This window comes from Sprattus sprattus (genome assembly GCF_963457725.1).
Source record: "Sprattus sprattus genome assembly, chromosome: 3".
Classification (NCBI taxonomy): Eukaryota; Metazoa; Chordata; class Actinopteri; order Clupeiformes; family Clupeidae; genus Sprattus; species Sprattus sprattus.
In genome coordinates, this window is record NC_137922.1 from 20,620,777 (window position 1) to 20,641,770 (window position 20,994).

The 20,994-nt window shown below is 41.1% G+C and overlaps 5 protein-coding genes across 6 annotated transcripts in view; 3 read left to right on the top strand and 2 right to left on the bottom strand.

Annotated features, from left to right (window-relative positions):
- Positions 1-3,908: 3,908 nt before the first annotated feature.
- On the top strand, positions 3,909-5,400 carry LOC308362665 (gamma-crystallin M3-like; the record flags this gene model as incomplete). Its single annotated transcript, XM_080835394.1, has 4 exons — positions 3,909-3,917; positions 4,329-4,430; positions 4,522-4,761; positions 5,122-5,400. The coding sequence occupies 4 exons, from the start codon at positions 3,909-3,911 to the stop codon at positions 5,398-5,400; spliced, it is 630 nt and encodes a 209-aa protein (XP_080691520.1).
- A 2,370-nt stretch (positions 5,401-7,770) lies between these two features.
- The window catches only part of LOC308362244 (gamma-crystallin M3-like), a gene marked incomplete at both ends in the record, with an annotated part of 16,516 nt that continues 3,292 nt past the window's right edge, over positions 7,771-20,994 (bottom strand). Inside the window, 3 exons of one of the 2 annotated variants that reach the window (XM_080834813.1) lie at positions 7,771-8,049; positions 8,426-8,674; positions 20,967-20,994. The exon at positions 20,967-20,994 is cut by the window's right edge and continues 122 nt beyond it. In XM_080834813.1, coding sequence (XP_080690939.1) covers positions 7,771-8,049; positions 8,426-8,674; positions 20,967-20,994 — 556 coding nt within the window. Of the gene's footprint in view, positions 8,050-8,425; positions 8,675-8,979; positions 8,995-20,966 lie in introns of those variants that run through there. The other variant, XM_080834812.1, reaches the window with a different exon arrangement.
- LOC308362245 (gamma-crystallin M3-like) lies at positions 11,710-12,866 on the top strand (the record flags this gene model as incomplete). The annotated part of the gene is made up of 3 exons (XM_080834814.1): positions 11,710-11,724; positions 12,068-12,307; positions 12,588-12,866. The coding sequence occupies 3 exons, from the start codon at positions 11,710-11,712 to the stop codon at positions 12,864-12,866; spliced, it is 534 nt and encodes a 177-aa protein (XP_080690940.1).
- On the top strand, positions 14,752-16,070 carry LOC308362042 (gamma-crystallin S-1-like; the record flags this gene model as incomplete). Its single annotated transcript, XM_080834533.1, has 4 exons — positions 14,752-14,808; positions 15,169-15,189; positions 15,434-15,676; positions 15,801-16,070. 4 exons carry the CDS (start codon positions 14,752-14,754, stop codon positions 16,068-16,070), a joined length of 591 nt encoding a protein of 196 aa, XP_080690659.1.
- LOC308362246 (gamma-crystallin M2-like) lies at positions 17,617-18,795 on the bottom strand (the record flags this gene model as incomplete). The annotated part of the gene is made up of 3 exons (XM_080834815.1): positions 17,617-17,889; positions 18,083-18,325; positions 18,781-18,795. 3 exons carry the CDS (start codon positions 18,793-18,795, stop codon positions 17,617-17,619), a joined length of 531 nt encoding a protein of 176 aa, XP_080690941.1.

Sequence of the window (20,994 nt, forward strand, 5' to 3'; positions counted from 1 at the left end):
GGCTTACTTTTCCATATGTGGAATTTAAACAGCTAACTTGGCAATAACGTTACATAGATTAGTCTAGAAATCCTAGAAGGGACGTTATTAAACTGTAAGTCAGTTAACCAACGTTAGCTTGCCAAGTAAGCCAAGCTGCATTTCCAGAGTGTAGTTGTTCAAGTTCAAGGAGGTACTGTTCAAGTATGAAAATTGTGACGTGAAAATATAAATAAATCTGCCATATTTGAAACCATTTCAGTTTCATGAGTGAATGTCTATTTCTAAATTGATACACATCAAGTCTGTAATGTCCTGTATTTACAGCAATACCCTAGCATAATAACAGATTAATTCTAGTACAGGAGAGACTTTTCAATAATTAAAAAGCTGAGGTGTATATATCGGTATCGGCATCGGCAATCGGCCAAAATGAGCTTGTAAATATCGGCATATCGGATATCGGCTAAAATTCACTACAAAATCTATATTACAGATTACAAAATATTTATGGCATTGATCTGATTCCATACATATTCAGCTAGCTAGTTAGCAGTCACACGATTGCTTTGCTTTCACACGTGTCATCTTCAGCAAGCTAGCTCTATTGACCTACAAACGGTTTGACATCGATTGTTATAGCCTAATTTACACCTCTGATGTTTTCTGGATATCATAAAGAAATAAGTTATAAGTTCACTAACCCTTTGTTGAATCCATGTGAGGAAAGTTGATGACAATCATCAACTGTTGCTGGGCGAGGAAATGACAAATCCACGTGTGACTGTCAGGTAGCTAACTGCAACAACGTTATCATCTCTACAAACGTGCACGCACCAGTCGGCCTATGAAAGGCCTACGTTGTTACGATGACGTCACACGGTTTTAGAAAGAACCACTTGTTGATTATTCTGATATTTGTAAAATATTTTTAAGGAAAACACTACTGATAAAAACGTCAAGATAGCAGATCAGGCAAACTCTTACTCTAAATCTGCATAATAATTTCCTTACAGCCTTAACAATGACTGTAGAATGTTCCCATAGAACATTCTGAAGCAGCCAGAAAAAAACTCACCCATGTTGGTAAAACAAAAAACAGGACCAGATGGACAGGACTTTTGCGTAATATAGGTTTCTCACCTCTTATGGAGTTGTGTGACATTAAATATATTTAAATATAATATTTTTTTTATTTAATAATAATTATTCAAATGTATTATTATTTGTATTATTAATAATAACTAGAAAAAATGCATTTCCTGAAGGAAATACCAGTGCATGAAATGCAAAGGTTAAGAAAGGAAGAAGAAAAGAAAGAAGAGTGAAAGAAGAAAGTAAAGAAGAGTGGAAGAAGGAAAGACAAAAGGAAAGAAGAGTGAAGAAAGGAGAGAAGAGCGGAAGAAGGAAAGAAGAGTGAAAGAAGGAAAGAAGAAAAGAAAGAAGAGTGGAAGAAGGAAAGAAGAAAAGAAAGAAGAGTGAAATAATGGAAGAAAGGAAAGAAGAGTGAAGGAAGGAAAGAAGAGTGGAAGAAGGAAATAAGAAAAGAAAGAAGAGTGAAAGAAGGAAAGAACAAAGGAAAGAAGAGTGAAAGAAGAAAATAAGAAAGGAAAGAAGAGTGGAAGAAGGAAAGAAGAGTGAACAAGAGTGGCTCTGGATGAAGAGATAAAGAGAGAGTGAAAATATTGAAAAAAGGAGATAAAAATGGAGTGAAGAAGAGAGATTGAGTGTGAGAGAAAGTTGACTGAGAGAGAAAGATGGAGAGATGGAGAGAAAAAAAAGTAGAGAATGGATGGTGTCTTAATGTTCCTAGTTACAGTTAACACTTCCAACCCCAAGGGCTTTTTTTGACTCTGTTAGGTAGTTTGCCATGCCTGATATTTTTGTATATTTTATCTAACTAAAACCCATGAGGCAAAAGTGGCATTTATGATTATATTCTAGAACAACTCAGCAATAATACAATGAGAGTAAAAGGATTGTAGTAAAACAAAGTTTTGTATTAAAATGAAATATAAAGACACTAAAATGAAATCTAGTATTAGAGGTGCTCAAACTTTGTACAAAAACACATTGTAAATATTTTGGAAGTTTTCTTTTTTTACTCTGAACCTTGTAAACAAAGGTGTTTGCTCCAAAAAGGTGAGTTTAGCATTCCAAAAGTGTGTGTGGTTTCTATACTTATTATAAGTAATATAGAAAGTGACACTTTTCTTCACTTAGACCACTATGCATATTGATGAGAGAGGTGTGAATATTCTGGGACACCTTGGTCAAAAGACAATGGCCAGCACGTAATGGCCCTGGAATGTCTTTGTGGCCCTCTACCCCCTTCAGGTTTTCTTGACACATCATGAACCAATGGTGATCACTGAATTACCATCCCCTTATCATATGAATAGTAGTAATTTGCTAATGGGAGGGTCAAAACCTCACTCAGATGCTGAAATGTGCAAAGGATAAGTTATTCTCTCCTTACAAAGTGATTATTTAAACTTTAGTTTCAAACTGTATATATTTAAAAAGAAACAGGTTCAAGGTTGCTGTGGGTGTTAGTTTTATGTTTGTAGGACAAAAACTTGCGGAGATTTTTAATTCTATTAATAAAAATACCACCAAGTGCCCCACGGGGCCCCTTCGTTTTGGAAGGGTTAAATTGAGAGGGACAGAGAGAGTAGAGGTTCCTTTGATTTGGTGCAGCTGTCAGTGAAGCACAGGTGCAAGCCAGTTTAAAGACCCTATTATGATGTCATAATGGCCCAATGTAAGTCAATGGGAGAAATTTATATTTGTTTTTCTTTAATATCTTAAAAAGTATAAAGTTTAGAAAAGTGAAAAATACATAGCATAAGTGTCGTTTACAAGACCTACGCGTCAAAGTTTGAATGAAGTTTCTACGTTAAGCGGTTCGGGCTGAATTAATCGCAGAAAAAGGTAACAAGAATAAGAAGAAGAAGAAGAAGAAGAAGAAGAAGCCTAGGAATAACAATACAGGGCATTTCATGCACTGTAATAATGATAAGTAAGGGATAATGTATTGTCCGGAGGTCATTATCCAAAAATAAATCCCGACGGGGCGAACAACACCCCGACGCGCAGAAAATGACAGTCACTCTCTCTCTCTCTCTCTCTCTCTCTCTCTCTCTCTCTCTCTCTCTCTCTCTCTCACTGGTGAGAACCCAAACAAACCACCTGTTTGGGCTGAGTCATGGAAGCTGACTCCAAACATGACATGGTGACCTCATCCGTCACCCTGAACAGTTGTCACCTGCCCCATACACAGGTCGGTAGTCATGGTGACAGACAAATTGTTTCCCTGGCGGCACCTCTGAGAAACCACTTCTCAGCACTCAACAAAAGCTATTCACCGCCACCCCATTAACCTTTTACGCCCACCCCATTAACCTTTCACCCCCACCCCATTAACCTTTGGGCTTCCATGTGGGTTTAGGCCTGTTCATTAAATTGTACTGAACCACTTTTGTACAGAGTGAATGCAGAACGTCATACTGTTGATCAAAGAACGAATTTATTTATTCGTTGAAGATGTTTGTTCACATTTTGTTGTGGAATAAAATAGACGTACTGGAAGTGTCCTGTAATACACCTTTCCTTACATGATAAATGTGTCCGGTCTGCTTTCTGAACAGGGACTGTCACCCCATCTGAAACGTGTCACCGCAGGGCAGAAGTTCACCATGTGTCACAGCGATGGGTGCATTGACGGTCACGCATCCTGATGGATGCGGTCCAAACCTCTGTGTGTTTCTATGGACTGTGATACAGAACCAAATTAACGGTTAAGAGCATCTTGCTTATTCATCAGGTTCAGAGATTTGAATGACAAAAAGCCACAGCAAAGCCTATTAAGTATAAAAGCAGACAGTGGACCACAGCCCGCTGGACAACATCCCAGAGCAGCATCAAACATGGGCAAGGTATGTCAGAGCCAGATACACAAAGTGCTGTGTCTACTGCTTTGTGTATTGCTACAGTTGCTAATCTGTCACTGCCACACACAGGGGATTGAAATTACTTTTTGGCTTTAATCTGCGGCTAAAACACCTAAGGTTTTTTTTTCTTAGCCTGTGTTAATGTAGTTCTGCATACTGAGAAAGTGTTTTCAGTTTGTGCTGTCTTTATATTAGACAAACAGAACTCTATGTGGTGTGCATGACTGCATATTTGATTACAAAATAGTGTGAATGTTTTTTTTTTTTTTAAATGAATAGTATTGTAGGCTTTGACAAGGTTGCGATTTTGAAGTTCAGACTACACTAATTGATATAGCTAGAAAGGGGTTTCCAACTTCCATATAGTAATGTCTTATGGTATATGATTGCCTTCAGATCTTCTTCTATGAGGACAGAAACTTCCAGGGGTGCTTGTACAAGTGCAGCAGCGACTGCTCGGAGCTCAGCTTCCACTTCAGTCGCTGCAACTCCATCCGCGTGGAGAGCGGGGCCTGGTGGTTCTGAGGCCCCTGTGTCTAACACAGCGATCCTCTCTCTCACTCCCTCTTTACCCGGTGTGTCTCCACAGATCATCTTCTACGAGGACAGGAACTTCCAGGGGCGCTCGTACGAGTGCAGTAGCGACTGCCCCGAGCTCTCTCCCTACCTGAGCCGCTGCAACTCCTGCAGGGTGGAGAGTGGCTGCTTCATGGTCTACGACCATCCAAACTTCATGGGCCAGCAGTACTTTGTGAGGAGGGGAGAGTACTCCGACTACCAGCGCATGGGCATGAGCGAGTCAATCAGATCCTGTCGTCTAGTTCCTCAGGTTCAGTCACACTCCTGATCTGAATTTGATTATTAATTATAAAATAATATAATTCAACAGAACAATTTCACTTTGGTGATCTGCTTCTATATGTCTGTCTGTCTGTCTATTTATCTATCTATCTATCTATCTATCTATCTATCTATCTATCTATCTATCTATATATCTGTCTGCCTATCTCTTCGTCTATCTATCTATCTATCTATCTATCTCTATGCCTGTCTATCTCTCTGTCTATCTCTCTGCCTATTTATCTATCTATCTATCTATCTATCTATATGTCTGTCTATCTCTCTGTCAATCTATCTATCTATATATATATATATGTCTATCTATCTATCTTTCTGTCTATCTATGCAGCATAGAGGTGTTTACAAGATGCGGATGTACGAGAGGGAGAACTTCGGTGGGCAGATGCACGAGTTGATGGACGACTGTGACTCTCTCCAGGACCGCTTCCACATGTCCGACATGCAGTCCTGCAATGTGATGGACGGCCACTGGCTCATGTATGAGCAGCCCCACTACAGAGGCAAGATGATGTATCTGAGGCCTGGAGAGTACAGAAACTGGAGAGACATGGGCATGAGCAACATGAACAGGGTCAGCTCCATGAGACGCATCATGGACTCCTGTTAGAGTGCGGGTTAGAGCACTTGTTGTTTCACAGCTCAGTGTTTCACAACTGAATAAAATCACTAGTTTCAACCTATGCTTGACTGTCTTCATCTTTTTTGTCATGAACATTAAAGGAATACAGAAAGAAATAAAGAAATAAAGAAGTCAGTAAGAAGCATAACTTTGAGTGATAACACAATGCAATACAATACTGATGTTATATCGTCTGGGAAGAAGGTTTAAACAATATTGCTATTTGAAACATAACTAAGTTGCATTCCCACCAAAGTTCTCAAATATTGGAATTCCTGAAAAAAATATATATACGTATATTTGACCACTCAATAGTTATTTCCAGTCAATTACCTGAGATAGAGTCACTCCCACTTGTATGATATTGCTCAACTATATGAAATATACACCTTCAATACAAGAATGACATGCTTCTGGAAACGGCAAATGTACAATGTTGTTCAACATTCCTGCGCATTCTATTTGATCTGAAATGTTTGTATCAGGTAATTTTGTAGGTCTGACAACATAAAAAGTAATTTGCCCAATCCAGTTAACTTGCCAAAGTGATAGAAGACATTTCTCCAGAAAACTTCTTTTTAATAGTTTTGTTGCCGTTTCGTGACTTTCACCAAGAAAAAACATTTCTTCACGCAAATAGAACTTTAAAGTTTCAGCTGTCGCGTAGCAACCCCTACTTGCTGAATTCAAGTTCCAATGAATTTCCGTAACATTGAGTGACAGTGGGTTTCCACATACGCATTATTTGTGCGGCTCTCATTGGGATTTAATGGGCCTGCTAAGGAAGAAAATGCCTCTGCCGCCGTTTCCAAGGTGGGGATTCTTTTACTTTATGCAAATGAGAACAGCTCCGGAGCCAATCAGTTCAGCGTTTGTGCGATTTTAAAGCCTACGTTGTTCAGAAGGGCTGGAGTAATCAAAATATCTAAACAAGATGGTTATTTATGTGAATGAACACGACTTTTTGTATGGCTACATCGACTTAAGTTTTTGTTTATATGCTACACGAATGCTGTCAGGGCAAACAGAATATTGTAGGTCTTAACTGAAGCTCTCAACTATAATTGTTAGCTTGCTGCTAAAACAGAATATCTATTGAGAACACATACTGTAGTTGCTAGCTATCTGCTAATAAGTTGAAATAGAACTTGAAACAAGTGATATGTGGGGATCGTGATAAAACTTGCTGATATAAATTAATCAGATAAAGTAAATGAATCAGGGCATGAGCGACAGCCGCAACATCTATCATCATTTTCATGAGTTCACAAGCAAATCTGCTATATTAGCACTGCACTGCAACTGAACTTGCTACTTGACAGCCAAACCTGATTTTTCTTACTACAAAGGAATTTCGCCTGGCGATAAAACGCGTATGTGGAAACTCACCGTGAAACGACTGTCGGTAGACCAAGGGTAGACCCCTAGCCGATCCGCTTACTGGAAGCAATTCTAGATTGTTGATATGTTAAGATCAAGTCACCTGACGAATACAAAAAATAATAATCGATTGTTTAAAAATAAGGCAAACGACATTGTAGCTCAATGAAAAAGTAAAGGTCTTGGTATTAGCCAATCAAATAAATGGTGTTTTCTGTTCTGGTCAGGTGACTTGATCTTATCATCAATCTAGAATTGCTTCCGATAAGCGGATCGTCTAGGGGTGTACCCATCGTCTACAAACAACGACTACCTGCAGAATGATATGAAAGATGTGAATTGGAAGCACGAAACCCGTCGCCAATGGCAGCGGTGATTACATTTTTTGCAGCGGTCAATATAAAGAATCAAATTTATACGGCTCCTCAGATAACCCAAAAAGTTCTGTTGATTTGAAGGGGCCACCCCAACGTTCGGAGGTCTGATATTTCTTTATATTGACCGCTGCGAAGAATGTATATACTGTACTGTTAACTGTACGCCTGTTTAACACACTTTCAATAATGAGCTGTGAGGCTCGACCATGTTGGCCCCATGCTAAGGGCAGTCAGTAAAAAAATAATAGAATGAGTAAAGACGTTTAGAAAGCATTGTTTAAGGTATCAGTGTTGTTATGTAACTAGCCATTGTTAGTCGTCTCAGTTATGTTATCCACTGCTAATTGCAATGCAATGTAATAAAGATCAAGATGACAATTTTGTTAAAGTTGAATTAAGTACCTTGCCATTAGAGCAAAAACGTTTAAGATTATACGTTTGGGATCACACCAGCCATAATTGGATGCTGTCCATACAGAGTTTATTGTGCTTCACCACGCTTTTTCTCACCAGATGCCACTGAAAATTAGGATCCATTTGAAAGCATAGAAACTGCAGTTTAACTGTAGTAATAATCAAAAAAACTTTTTATTATTGACTTCTAACAGGAGTCAGTGATGCGCCTCATGGAGTTGACTCTCATCTGGCTGGTCATGCCCATGTCTCTGAAGCTCCTGTACTCGCCAGGTCTCAGGTACATCATCCTGCCTCTGTAGTGGGGCTGCTCGTGCATCAACCAGTGGCCCTCCATCACGTTGCAGGACTTCATGTCGGACATGCGGAAGCGATCCTGCATGTTCTCACAGTCGTCGGTCAGCTCGTGCATCTGTCCACCGAAGTTCTCCTTCTCATACATCCTCATTCTGAAGGGTCCACGATGCTGTGATAACACAGTAACAAACACTAAGGAATTTAATATCTTACCAAAGCTCAATTCTCAATATCGCTGGAGAAACGTTGTTCTTTCTTTGATATTGTGTACATATTTTGTTGGAAGCAAGTCCCTGTGTTTGTGAATTCAATTAAATCAAACAAATAAATACAACATCCTTTTTGCACCACCACAATTTCTTCTCAGTGGGAATCAAATCAATTTCATAATCTGTGTAGCATTAATCTTCTGTGAGTCAGTGCTCAAAAGAATAGAGAAGAGAAGAGATATGATAGAGAGAAGAGAAGAGAGAGGATAGAGGGATGGTGAGAGCAGAGAGGAGCAAAAAGAAAGAAGAAGAAAGAAGATCTTTGTCCCCCCGTACCATGGGGATCATGCGGCTGGACCTGATGCAGTCAGACATGTTCATCCCCATCAGGTACTGGTTGTCGGGGTACTCCCCTCTGCGCACAAGCATCTGGTGGCCTTGGAAGTTGGGGCGCTCGTAGACCATGAAGCAGCCGCTCTCCACCCTGCAGGAGTTGCATCGGCTGAGATGGGAGGTCAGCTCAGGGCAGTCACTGCTGGTCTCATAGGACCGGCCCTGGAAGTTCCTGTCCTCGTAGAAGATGATCTACAAAACAAGTTTCAGAAGTTAGTCTTTCTTTGCGAAGTTTAAAGACATTTCACTGACTTCAATTCAAATTGTATTTAAATAGCTGTACATGAAATTGAAATGTCCTGTCCCTGTTTTAAAAAAAGGACCATTCAGTATCTCCAATTCACTTTAAATTGTATGTTATTTTTATCTGGCCCCTCAAGATTGTCTTAAGGTGCTTGACAGAACCAAAGGCCTAAACCTTCTGGGACACACATAGAGACTCTAAGAAACTTTATAGAGACCCTTAAGTCCCTTAAAATCCCAAGCCTGTGCCTTACCCTGCCTGTGGACATGGTGATGATGTTTTATTCCCAAGTCGTGCAGTAGCTGTGATGTTGAACTTGTCTCTTTTATAGGTAGACTGATGTCCATGGCGTCGTTGGCCACATTGTATAAACCTGCTGAATCATGCCATCAGACTGTACATTGTGGACGAGTCCTATATGGAGCTGAAATCATGTGATGCTATAAGCGTTTTACCAAAGAGATGGGCACGGCCAACAGAGCTGCACAGAGAGAGATGGTGTTGGACATGGCAGTCAGGTTAGGGGCAGCTTAAGATGGATGAACATTATAGTAGTACAGTACGGGAGTGCATGAATGTAGAAAAACATTTCATACACTTTGGTGGTCTTCACTGGAAACGTGAAGGAAGGGAATAATGGTTTTAATAAATCTTGGCCCTAGCGCTTTAGGATAGATTTTTCTCGATGGATCTATTGTCATAAATATCAGTGTTTTATTGAAATGGATGTTTAATTAACAAACAATATAATGATGATAACTGTTATTTTATTCTGAGGTATGTGCAAATGAAGGCCCTTTACTATCTACATACTGTAACAGAAAACAGTTATTTAAATTCCAGTATCTTGGCAAAGCAATTTTTTAAAATAGTCCCTTTAAAGAGATCAGTAAAGCCAGTACAAAATCTGAGATCCATTTTACACTGAATATTTGCTATATATATATACATCACAAATATCTCACAAATGATCTCTGATAACTTCAGACTCAGGAGATGAAAAGTACAGTGTGTTCATTGGTGCATGGTTGTCCAATTCAGCACTTGGTGAATTGATGCATAGCCTGTTCTTTGCCTGTGCTATTGCATTAGTGGGGTCCTAGCAGAGACTTGTTCTCTGGTGGCCCTCTAGTGGCCGTGTGCATTCACCACACCCTCTCCATCTCAAGGAGGCATGAGGAGGCAAACAACAACACCAGAACTGCTGTCAGAATCATGCAGCTCCAGAGTAGCACAAGCCTTGAGTTCACACGCATATTGGCCACACCCATTGGTAGTATACAACACGTAGTAGTCCGATAGGATGTTGTCTGGAGTTTGTAAGTTTAGGGTTGATTCTGTGCCCGTACAGTTTTATCCAGACTGTACAGCACATACATAAATCAAACACAGAACACTGACACATATCACACAAAGCCACCATGTACATCAAAGTACATGACTTACACTGGCTAGTTTGATTTACTCTGTCTCAAGAACATAGTTTAATCATAGAGTATGTAGAACACGGGTATAAAATGTTTAGGGACACCGAAATGGCCCTTAATATGCATATGATACCCAGCTGAACACATGCAGTTGTATGTGCATATCAATTCATTAGTCACATGTTTGGGGCTAGAAAAACATGATTTTCAAATAAACAATTTTGTTATTTACTCAAAATGTTGTTATTTACTCCAAGGCTAGGAATGCACAATGTTTTCAGCGTAGATATCAATCATATAAAATACAATAATATTAACCGGCTCTTGCAGATTTTGCAGATCTATATTAGCACGGTAATATTGTTCTCCAGTCCACAGCTATCTGTGATGCCATACAAGAATCCCCAACTGAAAGGGAACTAATATGAGCAGAAGAGCATGTTTTCATTATGATTCTTTCTTGACAAATGGTGGACTCAAAGAACAACATCAACATACTCCACTATTGCTTGTCTATCTCACTTATCTCCAAAAACAAACACCTCTAAATGAGAAAATGGCATCATAGTTGTTGTACTCTTAATAATTTAGTTATTTAGTAATTTGTATTCAAAATTGTATTCATGAAAGCTGTGGCATGAGTATGCAGCAATGCTATCGGGGCAGATTGTTTATAATCTTCTAAGGGAATCCCTAAGACATACCTTACTGAATAGAATCAAGACATATCACACATTTCATCCATATTTAAATGCAATGCAATATTTGAAAAATGGGATCCTTTGGAAAGCAGACTAAAATGTCAGTGCATGTGTTTATATAGAATATGTATTTATTTATGTGACGCCGATGAGAGGGAATGAGAGGGAAAGTGATATGACATAGAGCTTTTGTATATATCTTAGCTTTATTGCTTGTAAGGGGAAATATCAAGTAATAAACTTAAATAACAAAACAAAATATAGCAGATTTTCAAAATGATATCTTATGGCACCTTACTAAATTTTCTAAATGACTCCTTCCCATTTTTTATATTTCAGCAAATATAAACTGATTTCTTTCTTCTAAAGGAACACACACACTTATTATGAGTACACTTGTGTGTGTAGTCAGTGCACATGAAAAAGGGTTAACTTTCTTTAATGACTGCATGACATTTGCATATCATAAAAAAACAGGACGATATTAAAACAGTACCCAACATTCCATGCAAGCACCACTGTACGGCCCAAACTGTTAGCCCCTGCTTTGAAGCGAGTCCATATTGTGACACTACTGTATAGCACATGTACAATCAGGAGTATTCCCTCTCTCGGCTATTCAGGCCGAACAATATGGAGCCGCGAACCTATACAATGGATGATGAAGGCCATCTAGATAGCCTCTTTGTGTGGGATTGTGCAATAGAAGTTTGATGCCAGCTAAGGGCTTTACACAATGGGCCTGGGGATTCTTTCGGATATCATTCCAGGTATAAAAGCCAGAAGCGAGAGCTGGAGCTATGCCATTCAGGGATCTATCACACCCATATATCCTTACCACGCCTCATTAGCACAATGACCATGGGAAAGGTACAGTAAATAAAATATTTATTAATTTTTACATTTTATATTCTTTTTTTTTTACATTTATGAATAACACAATCATCTCTTGTTTATGTCCTATGAATATATAACAATATGCATTTATTGTGTACTATTTATACTACAGTTAATCTCTGAAACTGTGATTACTTTACAAATGTTGTGATTTGACTCCATTGTTGTAATTTCATGCCATGCTATCAACGCTACTGTAAATTAGACAGAAAATGGCATCAAAGTGAACATCTCTTCATTCAAAGACCTGGAGCATGCAGGGTGGTGGAGAATCCTAACCATGTAGTCAGTCACATGTTTGTGTCTTGTTTTGTAGATCATCTTCTACGAGGACAGGAACTTCCAGGGCCGGTCCTACGAGACCAGCAGTGACTGCCCTGAGCTGACCTCCTACCTGAGCCGCTGCAACTCCTGCAGGGTGGAGAGCGGCTGCTTCATGGTCTACGACCGCTCCAACTTCCAGGGCAACCAGTACTTTGTGAGGAGGGGCGAGTACTCCGACCAGCAGCGCATGGGCATGAGCGATTGCATCAGGTCCTGCCGCATGATCCCCATGGTAACACTCCATTAGAGATCTAAATGTCCTCAGGTGGCAACTGACTTTGGAACGGAACTGAAACGTATCCTGGACAGATCTGGGCCTAATCAGGACCAGTTCTGTGCCAGATCTGCGCAGAATCCGCTCCAAAGTCAGTTGCTTTGTAGACCCTTTGATGGAGCTGCTATTCAGGTCCTTGTTTGTGTTCTGGTTACTAAGGGTCCTTGTGTTCTGGTTACTATGGGTCCTTGTTTCTGGTTACTAAGCAGTGCTGTCTTGTGGAAATCTCCCATTCTAGCACAGAGGACCCTTCAGAATGAGGATCTATGACAGGGAGAACTTCGGTGGACAGATGCACGAGCTGAATGACGACTGCGAGAACATGCAGGATCGTTACCGCATGTCCGAGATGCAGTCCTGCAACGTGATGGACGGCCACTGGCTCATGTATGAGCAGCCCCACTTCAGCGGCAAGATGATGTACCTGAGGCCCGGAGAGTACAGGAGCTTCAGAGACATGGGCATGACCAGCCAGATGAGAGTCAACTCCATGAGGCGCATCATGGATTCCTGTTAATTTACTGTTTGTTCGAACAGTAGGTTTTTAATAAAGCCTTGTTTAAAAAACACAATCATTCAGTTAGTTTTGTTTATTTGTTTGTTTGATTGTTTATGCTGATCTTTCAGTAAAAACACAACTGCACTTCAACCATTTTACCTTTAGCTACCAATTTTTTCGCAAACATTTAAAACTCTACATTGATAAAAATATATAAGGTTATATGTTTATCAATATTTATATTTTGTAGTACTTTATATTATATTCAAATATTTGTTGTCATTTACGCAGGCTCCACATCTCTCTTTGAGCTAACAATTTCTTAATTTAATCATATACTGTAGATGTATATTTATAAGACATATTAACACATTATATTATTTTATGTTACATATATATTTCCTTATCAACTTTATTTATTGGAAATTATGATTTCCACATTCATTTACCTTTTTATTTAAATAGCTATTTGGACTCAATTATCTTCTAACTTTACAATGAATCCTTCAAATGATCTATTTATAATTAGTATTGTACATTTATAATGAACTAAATTGACATTACTTATTAACATTACTAAACGTACTAAACTGACTTAAATGTCACCTACCCTTAAATAAATTATGATATTCTGAAATCTAATCCGTAAGTGATCCTTAGTTTGCAACGTGACAAGTCTGTTTGCTTCCGTTTACCACCTAAACTAAACAGTGTTCAAGCATTTGGGGTTTAAATGCATTCTAAATAGAAAGACATACAATAATGCCATGACTGATATCACTGTCTTCACATGCATAGGACTGTTTTATGTAATCAGTTAATTTATGAAGTCTGTTAATTTACAGTATGACAGCTTTAGAGGTGATTTGTTTTTGTGTGGTCGATGTTCTAGGCCAGCCGGAGGCTGATCCTATGTGCCCGCGGAAGGCTGTGGACCACTTCGCCCTTAAAGTGTAGAGTATGCCTCCGTGTGTTGACTCCTAAGGGTTAAAGTGTAGAGAATACCTCTGTGTGTTTTCTCCCTGTGAATGGCATTCATGTGCATAGGACAAGGATCATGCACTACATGAAATATTTTGCTGTGATAAAAAAACAAAACAATGTGTGACTTCTTGAAAAGAACAAGTTCTCAATTGAGAATCATCAGTGTTGCAACTTATGCGTTTACTTGATGAACTTTCCTTCTATAACATCGCGTTTATCTCACGTATCAGGGTATGCTGATGCATTCAAAAGTATGTTAGTATACAGTATAAAAATGCCTTTAATTCTAGGCATTGTGCCCTGACTGAGTGCCTCTGCAGCATTTATCACAACCCACCATTGAAATTCAAACACATACACACACACAGACACACACACAGACACACACACAGACACACACACAGACACACACACACACACACACACACACACACACACACACACACACACACACACACACAAACACACACACACACACACACACACACACACACACACACACACACACACACACACACACACACGCACACACACACACACACACACACACACACACACACACACACACACACCCACTCACACACACACACAATATGAGGGCCTATGTAAGCGAAAGTAAGAGAAAAACAGCATGCTGACAGTACAAAAATGAATGGTGCTTATCTGTAAATGCACAACGTATAAAAGGTTGACAGGACCACGCTGGATGCCGTATGTACGTATGTGACTGTATGTCAGCGCAGGTCCCCAGGTCTGTCTGCAGGCTGTCAGTCTGTCAGGCTGTTAGCCTGTGCTGCAATTAGCGGAGCAGGAATGAGGATAAACATAATTTTTGTGCTCTCAACTATTCATAAATGTGCCTAGTCCGATCTATTCCTAGTGATGGGGTGACGCCAGCTGATGCCATGCCAATCGTGTAATGACTGGGTCATCCGAGCCAAAACGAATATGTGTGACCCTCGTTGTTAGTAAGATGGCAAGAAAATCGAAGTGAACAGAAAAGTGAAGGTTAAAGTCACATCAAGGTCTCTTCCAGTCGGGCTAGTGATCGAAGCTCTGGTCTTGAACATGTGTTTAGAAAGTGATATGTCACGTACCTTTGACACACACCGTCAGTGACACACTGTACAGATCATAACTGTTCGCTGAAGATTAACAATGCTCCAATGCACGGCCGCCATTCACCACTGTCACTTTCTGACCCTGCTCAACAGCTGCGCACAGGAAAAGCTGACATGCTAGTTTCCCCTATTTGCATGACAATGTGGCCATTTGTCTAGTGGATATAAAGAGGGTTGATGCTCCTCTGTCTGTGTGTGTTATACGGTGACCAAAGTTAGCCAACACAATGGGGAAGGTAAGGCTGGTTGTTTTGCTATGCATCTTTTGTGCTTCAGCCTACGTGCGTAAATTACTGAGCCGGAATCAATAAGGCCGGGCGCCCGAGGCCCTGTTGCCAGGCCAACTACAGTGTGTTCTCTCTCTTTCTCTCTCTCTCTTTCTCTCTCTCTCTCTTCTCTGTCTCTTTCTGGGGGAAATGTCGTGTCGGTGCCTGCCTGGGTGAATTGACGAGCGCAAACTCCCGCTAATCCCGTTTGCAGATCATCTTCTACGAGGACAAGAACTTCCAGGGGCGCTCGTACGAATGCAGCAGCGACTGCGCTGAGCTGCACTCCCACTTCAGCCGCTGCAACTCCATCCAGGTGGAAAGCGGCAGCTGGATGGTGTACGAACGGCCCAGCTTCGTGGGATACCAGTATTTCCTGCGCCGCGGCGAGTATCCCGACTACCAACGCTGGATGGGCTTCAACGACTGCGTGCGATCCTGCCGAATGATCCCCCAGGTGCATTTCTGCTCCAAGGGGGTCGTGCACGGGAGGGGGGGAGGAGTCTGTGTGGCTTAGCTTCCTTGTTTTGACCTTTTGACCTATTGTTACACACTCTTGTTCTCTCTCTGTCTTTTCCCAGCACCAGGGAGGCTACCGGATAGGCGTCTACGAGCGCTCAGACTTTGGTGGTCAGATGATGGAGTTCACCGATGACTGCCCATCTCTGTACGACCGCTTCCACCACATAGACGTCCACTCGTGCAACGTGCTGGAAGGCCACTGGCTGTTCTACGAGCACCCCAACTACAGGGGGCGCCAGTACCTGCTGCGCCCGGGCGAGTACCGCCGCTTTAACCAGTGGGGAGGCATGAGTCCCAGAATAGGCTCCCACAGACGCATCACGTTCTGATGGCAAACCAAAACCAAGCCTGTCCGAGCTCACCGTCACCACCAACCCCGCCATCCGCTTTTAAATTAAACCAAATGAAATAAAAACCTGTTCACTTGCAAACGGCTGCCCCTTAAGGTTCATTACCATCTCAGGTGTTACTTTGTCCCCGTAAAGGTACTAGGGTACCCTACTTGTGTTCTACACGACACTCTCTGCTCAACAGTGTACAAACACATCATATTCCCCCGACTATAACAAACAAACAGTGAATTCTGACAACTAAAGCGAGACATAGATTCACACCCAGATAACAGCTGACCCTGAAGCAGATGTGGCCCTGAGCTGGCCTAGGTCCTACCGGCCCTGCATCAGGTCATGCCTGGATCGGATCCAGGGAAATCATGTTCCCTGCTTCCCTGGCTTCCACTGTCAACAAGTCAACAGTACAACACAACCGAGAGCCAATTCATACATAATTGTCTGCAGTCCAGAGTATCTTATTGCCTCAATGGTAATAGTTTGAAATGTGCAATCAGTCTTCTAAACTATCACTTTATCATGGATGAGAGCAGGCTGAAGACGCTACTCTGCAGGCAAATGTGGCACTGGGTAAGAGATTCTCAATGGTTGATTCCAGAAGGCACAGAGGTAATAAAGTTGTGCATGTTGTAGAACGTGTTGTTTACACACGTGTTTGTATGCGTGTGTGTGTGTGTATGTGTGTGTGTGTGTGTGTGTGGTTGTGTGTGTGTGTGTGTGTGTGTGCGCACGCGTGCGTGTGTGTGTGTGTGTGCGCGCGCATGTGTGTGTGTGTGTTTGTGGAATATGTAGGTCTCCTGGAAGACTAGGTTAGATGGTGAGACCATATGCTTGAGACTGGCAAACCCTTTGCAGAATCTTGATATGTTCCAGAAAGTCTACTGTTTACTCCTGTGTCTGCAGATCATAGTATCCTTATATGATCTAAGACTAATGACTTGATGTTAGTGAAGCTTCTAGGCCAGTCATTACTTCTGCCAGAATATATCTTTGCATTGACAACTCCTTTTATTGGTTTTGATCCAGTCAGCAGTACTGAGGTTTGTTTTGTGCCCATGCTATGGTCAACACTGGCTACAATACACCTTGATAATCCTGCAACTAGATGCTAGAAAAGTCCATTTTATAGATCTACACTGAATAAAAAATCCGTGGAAAATCCTAAAATAGGTCACATGACAAAATTCTCCCTACAAAGGGTCACAAATTTGTTATCATTTTTTAAATTAAGCCAACTATTGTGAGTAAAATTATATTGAAATGTACTGTCCTTACATGTCTTTATTACTATATTAAATAAAATTGATACCCTCACTATATGTAAAGCACCTAACTCTTCATACTTGATTAAGCCAGCTGTATTTCAGGGAAATCAAATAAAATACATAAAGTACTTTGCGACAGCACTTCATTCGACCTGCATCACTGGGTGGGCACTTCCGTGTCTAATCACAAAGTCCAGTCACAGTGTTTGGAGACACACAGGTTTATTTGAGACAGAGAGGAGTGGACAGCGCGTCAGCGACTAAAACTCAGTGATGCGTTTAAGGGAGCCAATCCGGGGGCTGTTGCCGCCCCAGTCGCTGTATCTCCTGTACTCGCCAGGCTTGAGGTAGTACACGCGGCCCTTGTAGTTGGCCTGGTCATACATGAGCCAGTGGCCCTCCATCACGTTGCAGGAATTGACGTCGGCCATGTGGAAGCGGTCCATGAAGTTGGGGCAGTCCTCGTTCAGTTCCATCATCTGCCCGGCCATGTCTGAGCGCTCGTAGAAACGCACCCTGTAGTTGCCACGGTACTGAAGACAACACCCAAACAAACAAACAAACAAACCAACAAGCAAATGTGCAGAAAACAGAAGTACTTGTAACAGAAATCACTTGAGAGAAAAAATGTGGAAGCCTAGTTTCTAAATGAGTCTATAAAGAGGAGCGAGGCACGGCACATGAAACAGCACACACAAGCTTTCTTCAGAAGATACGGGTTCTTACATTGGGGATCATTCTGCAGGATCTGATGCAGTCATTAATGCCAATCATGCGCTGGTTGTCTGAGTAGTCCCCCCTCTTCAGGAAGTACTGGTGGCCCATGTAGTTGGGGCGCTCGTAGACGACGAAGCAGCCGCTCTCCACCTTGATGGAGTTGCAGCGGTTGAAGTAGGAGTGCAGGTCAGCACAATCGCTGCTGCTCTCATGGGAGCGACCCTGGAAGTTCCTGTCCTCGAAGAAGATGATCTGAGGAGGAGAGTTTCATTATTCTCCTGAATACTTCAAACTCATTCAGATTCAGGAAGCAGATATGAACGGAACACTCATCTGTTCTAAAAATCAGTTCCTGTCTGAGGAACTTCTAGATCAACTTCTGTTAGCACAACACACCTCATAAGAGAACTGAAGGTATATATATCTTTTGCCTCTGTCAAAACCCTAACTCGTACCTTAACATATCTCTGAAATTTGACTTCACTCAAGGACAAACCCAGGCAACTAAATAAGTAGCCATCACATTTGTTTTTTGTAATTAGTGACCTGTTGTTGACAATTATTCCTCTTAGACATATACACAAGATAAACTGATAAGCATTAAATGAGTGCTAAAAAATTTAAGCATTAAATGAGTGCTAAAAATTAAGCATTAAATTAGTGCAGTGGGGTATTTGGATGCCAGTGTGGATGGGTGCAAGCCTTACCTTTCCCACTGCCATGGTTGGTCTGGGCGGGTTATGGCTCACTGCATTCTCTGGCTGCCTGGCGCCCTCCTTTTATGAAAAAAGTGCTGTGTGATTGCGCAGCATAAAGTATTGTCATTCAAATAACTCTACGCTATCTAGAGTTGATAGTGGGCGCGTGGCACGGTTGTGTAAGTCTGCCCGTGTATAGTGAGGGCGAATGGCGCAGTCAGTTATTGTTTGTCTTTTTTTTTTTTCGCTTCCATGCGTACATCACCATTGATCGAGAGAAAAACTACAGTGCATCAAACTTATAGATGGCATAGACACAGAATCAGCAAAACCACGCTGGCAAAGTCACAACTCCAACGGTGCTATTCAAATAGTGTGCAAACAAAACACTCTGCAGTATCAATGTTTCGCCTGACAGATCATTCTTGTGCCAAACAGATTCATAAAGCTGATGATGTGATTATTATGTGGACCCAGAACTTTTTGTCATCTCCCTTTGAACTTAACACAGAAGACATTTCTCTGAAAGCTATGATCTGGTACTGATGTCCATGGTGAGGGTTAAGCAATCTTCTTCTGTTTTACCTCAAAGAAAAATTATAGTTATTAACTGTAAATAGTTATTAACAACTTTGAGTATGCAAAAGAGTTCAGCACACTTTCACACATGTTAGTAGGGCTGGACTTTCACTGAAGGCCCTCTTATATCTTCTTACCTCTTAGATGTTTGACCAACTGGCCTTTGTCTAGTTTAAAGACTTCTGGATGTTTGACCGACTGGACCTTGTCTAGTTTAAAGGCTTCTAGATGTTTGACCGACTGGCCTTTGTCTAGTTTAATGTCTTCTAGATGTTTGACAGACTGGACTTTGTCTAGTTTAAAGTCTTCTACATGTTTGACCGACTGGCCTTTGTATAGTTTAAAGTCTTTAAGATGTCTGACTTTGGACTTTGACTTTAGACTTGGACTGGACTCTGTCTGAATGTCCAGAAAAATGCCAAACTCCCTCCAACAAAATATGAGTTCTTCAAAGCTCTCCTCTTAAGATGTGATGTTAATCTATCTGCAGCGATCACATGCCATTGAGATCACTTATGGTCACTTATGGAGGTTCAAGAGGCCCTAATCAAATCAAGCGGTGTAAACAACTGCCAGTTTTGTTTCAGTGTTTGCCAATGAAAAGCTCAGACTTTCATGACTTCTTAAAATAAAAATGAAATCCCAAAACTCAATAACTCAATCCCATCGTCTTCCTAAAAAGGCCTCAAAACCAAACCAAGAAACGGAGTGAAAGCCAACTTCATTTTATTCAGCGTGTGAAATAAAGCATAGAGCAGACAGAGCAGAACATTGGAAGCCCTTTAGAAGTCAGTGATACGGCGAATGGAGCCAATCCTTCCGTTCATGGCTCCCCAGTCGCTGAAGTTCCTGTACTGGCCGGGCCTCAGGTAGTACATCCTGCCCCTGTAGTTGGCCTGGTCGTACATGAGCCAGTGGCCGTCCATGACGTTGCAGGACTGGCAGTTGGAATTGTGGAAACGATCCTGGAAGTTAGGGCAGTCGTCCATCAGCTCCATCATCTGGCCAGACATGTCGTCGCTGTTGTACATCCTCATCTTGTAGTTGCCATTGTACTGTGGGGAAGACATACACACTGTTATGGGGTACACTTTGAGCAGTAGAACTGTAGAGAAGTAGAACACAGGATTTTCTGGAACATGTTACCACTACTGACTAATTGCTTCTGACAACCCAATTGCCAGTGGTATTTAAAAGAGTTTCTAAATGTCCTTGTTGGGAAAATAATGGTTTAGAGCTAAAGTGTTTTAGATCTGCCATAACCTCACAATTTTCTAATTCATATTTAAGTGACAGCCAAAATTGCAGATTAAGTCATCTCAGACACAAATTGACTAGGGCCTGAAGATTATTTCCCCCCCAAAATAGTTGCCACACTAAACTATTGATACACTATGCAATCGTCAAGACAGGAATGGGTAAAGAACAACAATTATCTGCTGTCAGACATGTGACTTGAACTGAACTGAACTGAATCGGACAGAATTAAAAGAACTCTTTGTGTCCTCTACAGGAAACATATAGTTTGGGTCTTGCGGATCAAAAATGAAATGAAATGACTGACATAAATACGCAACACGACCACCATCCAGAAAAAAGAAAAGTGTTTTTTATACCATGGGGATCATGCGGCAGGACCTGACA